This window comes from Orycteropus afer, unplaced genomic scaffold, assembly GCF_000298275.1.
Source record: "Orycteropus afer afer isolate SDZICR_OR568_19922 unplaced genomic scaffold, OryAfe1.0 scaffold00291, whole genome shotgun sequence".
In the NCBI taxonomy this organism is placed as follows: domain Eukaryota; kingdom Metazoa; phylum Chordata; class Mammalia; order Tubulidentata; family Orycteropodidae; genus Orycteropus; species Orycteropus afer.
In genome coordinates this window covers 3,917,357-3,923,344 of record NW_006921878.1, presented here as the reverse complement: position 1 = coordinate 3,923,344, position 5,988 = coordinate 3,917,357, and the positions used below count along the sequence as shown (strand labels likewise).

Below are 5,988 nucleotides of genomic sequence, written 5' to 3'. Positions count from 1 at the left end.
TAACAGTCTCAGCACTTGGTGGCTTGAAACAACAACGATTGATCTCACAGGTTTCTCTCTCGCAGTGCTGTGGGCTGGCTCAAGGCTGAGTGTCTCCACCCGCTCTCCTCCTCCAACAGGCTAGCTGAGGCTTTCATGTGGTGGGAGCGGCTTGGGCGGTCTGGGGTAGCAAACATAAAGAGGCTGCGATTCACAAGCGTTTTTTTAAAGCCTCTGCCTATGGTCCATCTGTTCATGTCCCATTGCCCGAAGCAAGTTACTTGGCCAAGTCCAGTTACAAGGGTGGACAAATTGATTTGTTGGGGGGAGGGAGCTGAGAATTTGCAGCCACCTTCTTTGCAACCACCATACAGGGCATTAGTGAGTTGGTGATGAGGCCAAAGCTCATAGAGCCCACCATTTCACTGCAGCTGTGGAAAACCTGGTGGCTCAGTGGTTGACCCCTCAGCTGCCGACTGAAAGGTTGGTTGTTTGAACCCACCCAGCAGCTCTATGGGAGAAAAGACTCGGCGATCTGCTCCCATAAAGATTTCCGTTTAGAAGACTCTGTGGGGGCAGTTCTCCTCTGTCACATGGGATTGCTGTGAGTCTGAATCAACACTACAGGCAGTGGGTTTGGTGTGAGTTTTGCTTCTGTAAAGTTGGACAGCCTTGGAAAGGAAACCCTACGAGGCAGTTCTACTCTGTCCTCTAGGTGCGCCGTGAGTCAGAATCAACTTGACTTCAGTGGGTGGGTTTGGGCTTTGCTCCCATAAAGATTGACAGCCTAGTAAACCCCATGGGGCTGTTCTATGTCACATGGGGTTGCTGTGAGTCAGAACCCAATAAGAACAAATGGAAAACAGTAGCAGCTGTCTTTCACATCCCTTTCTAGGCCATCTCATGAAACCAAAGCAAACCCATTGCCACCAAGCTGATTCCAACTCAGGGCGGCCCCATGTGTGTCAGCAGAACGGCACTCCACGGGGTTTCCTTGCAACCCCCGTGGTCTCTGTGGAAGCATGTTGCCAGACCTCTTTCACAGCATCGGTGGTTGGGTTCGAACCACCAGTGTGTGGGTTAGCTGGGGCCTGCACGTCTCATAAGTCAGATAAAAGAAGGATTTCGTGGCCTCTTCGTGGAATCCTGTGTCTCATGGGATGTGCAGGGTCTCTGCTGGCTTTACCAAACCTGAACCCACAGCCATCAAGTCAATTCCGATTCACAGTGACCCCATGGGGTTTCCAAGGCTGTCAAACTTTACAGAAGTAGATTGCCTCATCTTCCTCCTGTAGAGTGGCCAGTGGGTTTAAACTGTCAACCTTCTGGTTAGCAACCAAATGCCGTACTTACCCAGTAAACCACCAGAGCTCCTTGCTGGCTTTAGAGGGGTATTGACGGGAGCTTCCTTTGCTGCTCTCTCTTGCTCCAGATGGAAACGGTCAAGCAGGGAGTAGACCAGAAGCTGGTGGAGGGTCAGGAGAAGTTACACCAGATGTGGCTTAGCTGGAACCAGAAGCAGCTCAAGGAGACGGAGAAGGACCCGGCCAAGCCAGAGGTACTTGCTTGAGGCTGCTTTCACATTTTAGGACTTTGCTTACTGGGCCCATCTACCTGGAATGCTTTCCCTAGTCTCACCTCCTGCTCCCTGCCTTCAGGATGCACTGACAACTCCTCCAGGAAGGCTGCCCTGATAACCATTCTTTTTGGGTGTAGCTTCTGAACCACGAGATTATTGATAGTGATGTAAATCTGACTTGAAGCAGATTTGTTTTTTTTATTTTACTATAGTGAACATGTATATAACAAAACATATACCCACTTGACAATTTCTATAAGCACAGTTCAGTGACCTTGATCCTATAAGCTGTACAACCATTATTATTATTTTTTTTGCAGTGTTTCCTCTCCTCCCCTTGTACAACCATTCTTGCTAACCGTTTCCAAATCATTTCACCACCACAAACATAAAGTCACTGCCGTCTAAGAAAAAACGTCCCCTCTTCCCCCTCTTGAGGCAGTTTTTTCTTAAATGTATTTTTTGTAGTCACAGTTGAGAATCTACACAGCAGAACATACAACCATTCAACAGTTTCTATATGTACAATTCAGGACACTGATGACAGTCTCTGAGTTGTGCCACCACTCTCACCCTCCTTTCCTGAGTTGTCCCCATCAACATAAACTCACTGCCCCTTAAGCTTCCCATCTAACCTTTTGAGTTGCCGTGGTCAGTTTGATCCCATATAGAGTCTTTAATAGAGCACAGTGCTGCAGGCAGGCCGTCTTTTATTTATTCTTTTTCTGAAGAATTGGGGCAGACATCCTTTACTAGTTAAACAAAATTACAGTTTAAAGACTTCAGGGAATATTTTTGGTTTAAAGATGATCTCAGGACAGTCATTTTGGAGTTCACCCACCCTCCTTAAGGCAGATTTTTAGGTGTCTCAGCTGGCTAAGTTCGTCTCCTTTGTCTTGAGTCTTGCACACGTCCCTTTTCTGTGCCAGTGTCCCATCTAGGCCCCTGTACCCTCCTGCCTGGGTCGGTGGAACAACATCCAGCAAACCGCCTCTGGGCCCTTCCAATCTGACTCAAGTATCTGCTGCTCATGTCTGACTCGAGTATCTGCTGCTCATGTCTGGCGCTGACACCTTTTGCCACCTACACAGGCACAGCAAAGTATGACAGCCTTCTCTCCTACTCTGGGCATGTGATCAGGAGGGACCAGTCCCTGGAGAAGATCATCATGCTTGGTAAAGTAGGGAGTCAGCAAACAAGAGGAAGACCCTCAACGTAGCGGCTGCAGCAGTGGGCTCAAGCATGGCAGTGGCTTTGAGGATGGCACACGACTGGGCAGTGTGGTGGTGTGTTGTGCACAGGGTCACTGTGAGTTGGAACTGACTCGACAGCACCTAACAACAACAAGAGCAAGCATACCTTGTTTTATTACACTTTGGTTTGTTGTGCTTTGCAGATACTGCGGTTTCTACAAATGGAAGGTTGTGGCAACCCCACGTTGAGGAAATCTGCTGGCGTCAGTTTTCCAGGAGCACGTACTCACCGTGTGTCTCTGTCACATCTAGGCCATTCTCAAAACATTTCAAGCTTTTCATCATACTGTTGCACACTTAATGGCCTACCTAAAAAACCCACTGCCGTCAAGTCAATTCCAACTCATAGCGACTCTGTAAGACAGAGAACAACTGCCCCATAAGGTTTCCAGGGCTATAAATCTTTATGGAAGCAGACTGCCATGTCTTTCTCCCACAGAGCAGTTGGTGGATTCAAGCCGCCAACCTTTTGGTTAGCAGCCAAATGCTTTTAACCACGGCACCACCAGAGCTCCTTTGAATACACTGCAGTGTAATGTGAATGTAACTGGGAAACCAAAATGTTCGTGTGACTTGATTTATTGTGATACTTGGTTTATTGTGGTGATCTCGAACCAAACCCACAATACGTCCAAGGTTGGCCTGTGCTGCCACTCGGTCTCTCGTTAAATCAACAACTAACACAGTTCTTTGCCTCATTCTGGATGGAACTCCCCTGACCTTCAGTCTGTGGTAACACTGTGGTTTCTCAGCTTAACCTCTCTGGTCATTGGTTTCCCTTTCTGTGGGGTCATTAAGATTAAACTAGTTAAACACATACACGCATGTTTATAGTAGCACTATTCACAATAGCCACCAAGTAGGAACAATGCAAATGTCCATCAGTGGACGAATTGGTAGATAAACGTCCTCATAAAATAGAATATTGTTGTTGTTGGTCACTGTCCGGGTTGCTCCAACTCAAAGTGACCCCGTGTATAATAGAACACGGCACTGCCTGATCCTGGGCCATCCTCACAGTCCTTGCGATGTTACACCCCGTTGTTGTAGCCACTGTGTCGGTCCATCTCACTGAGGGCCTTCCCCTTTTTTGCTGACCTCCTACTTTACCAAGTATGATGTCCTTCTCCAGGGACTGGTCCCTCCTGAAAACGTGATCAGAGTACAGGAGACAAAGTCTGGCTTTCTTCATGTCCAAGGAGCATTCTGGCTATACTTCCTCCAAGACAGCTTAGACTTCTTCCACTAGTACCACCAGTTCTAGATCATATGCTACCTTCTGAAATGGATGAGTGTCAGCCAATTCTTTTCGGTACAGTGACTCTGTGTATTCCTTTCATCTTCTTTTGATGCTTCTTGCGCTGTTCAGCATTTTGCTCACCACATCCTTCAGTATTGCAACTCGAGGCTTGAATTTTTTCCTCAGTTCTTTCAGCTTGAGAAATGCTGAGTGTGTTCTTCCCTTTTGGTTTTCTAACCCTAGGTCTTTGCACATTTCATTATAATACTTCACTTTGTGTTCTCAAGCTGCCTTTTAACATCTTCTCTTCGTCTTTTTTACTTCATTTCTTCTGTTTGCTTTAGCTACTCTATGTTCAAGAGCAAGTTTTGGTATTTTCTTTCCTGCCTATTTAATGACCTTTTGCCTTCTTTATGACTGACGTCCTTAATGTCATCTCACAACTCATCTGGTCTCTGGTCATTAGTTTTCAGTGCATCAGATCTGTCCTTGAGATAGTCTTTAAATTCAGGTGGGAGGTACTCAGGACATACTCTGATTCTCATAGACTTGTTTTTATTGTCTTCAGCTTCAACTTGAACTTGCATATGAGCAGTTGATGGTCATGGTCTAGATCACAGTTGGCCTCAGTTTTGCTCTGACTGATAATATGGCGCTTCACCATCATTCTTTCCACAGATGTAATTGATTTCATTCCTGTGTATTTCCACACAGCAAGGTCCACGTGTATAGTTGCTGTTGATATTGTTGAAAAGAGGTATTTGCAGTGACTAAGCCACTGGTCTTGCACATTTCTACCATACGATCTCCAGTGTCATTTCTGTCACCGAGGCCATATTTTCCAGCTACTGATCCTTCTTTGTTTCCAATTTTCGCATTCCAATCACCAGTAGTAATCAATACATCTTGATTGCATGTTTAATCAATTTCAGATGGCAGAAGTTGATAAAAATCTTCAGTTTCTTCATCATTGGGTTTGGTGGTTGGTGAGTAAATTGGAATAATTGTAGCATTAACTAGTCTTCCTTGTAGGCATGTGGATATTATCCTATTACCGACAGCATTGTACTTCAGGATGGATCTTGAAATTTTTTCTTTTGACCATGAATGAAGTTCCATTCCTCTTCAATTTGTCATTCTCAGCATAGTAGATTATATGATTGTCTGATTCAGAATCGCCAATAGCAGTCCATTTCAGCTCACTAACACCTAGGATATTGACCTTATGCGTTCCATTTCATAACTTCCAATTTTCCTAGATTCATACTTCGTACATCCCATGTTCTGGTTATTAATGGATGTTTGCAGCTGTTTCTTCCCATTTTGAGTCATGCCCCATCATCAGATAGAGGTCCCGAAAGCTTCACTCCATCCACGTTGTTAAGGTCGGCTGTATTCTGAGGAGGCAGCTCTTCTGCAGTTGTGTTTTGAGTGTCTTCGACCCCTGAAGGCTCATCTTCTGGCCCTGGGTCAGTGTTCTGCTGCTGTCCAGAAGGTTCTCACTAAGTACATCACCAGATCCTTCTTCCCAGACTGTCTTAGTCCGGAAGCTCTGCTGAAACCTGCCTACTATGGGTGACTCCTCTGGCATTTGAAATACTGGTGACATAGCTTCCAGCATCACAGCAACATGAAAGCCCCCACCACAGTGCAACAACCTGACAGACAAGGAGTGGCAATGAAACATTACTCAGCCAAAAAGAGAAATGAAATTCTGATGCACGCTACAATGTGGATGGATTTTGAAAGCATTATGCTGACTGAAAGATGCCAGATACAAAAGGTCAAATACCGTGTGATTCCATTTGTATGACGTGTCTGGAAAAGCAGGAAGTAGATTAATGTTTATCTAGGGATGGAGGAGTAATGTAGTCGGTTCCAACTCATAGCGACCCCTCCTTGGGTTTCTGAGGTGGTATCTCTATGGAAGTAGATTG

The 5,988-nt window shown here is 45.6% G+C and overlaps 1 protein-coding gene across 1 annotated transcript in view; it reads left to right on the top strand.

The window, feature by feature from the left end:
- The window catches only part of PLIN3 (perilipin 3), a 28,841-nt gene that overhangs the window by 20,536 nt on the left and 2,317 nt on the right, over positions 1-5,988 (top strand). Inside the window, exon 6 of the mRNA XM_007951106.1 lies at positions 1,367-1,537. Coding sequence (XP_007949297.1) covers positions 1,367-1,537 — 171 coding nt within the window. The remainder of the gene's footprint in view (positions 1-1,366; positions 1,538-5,988) is intronic.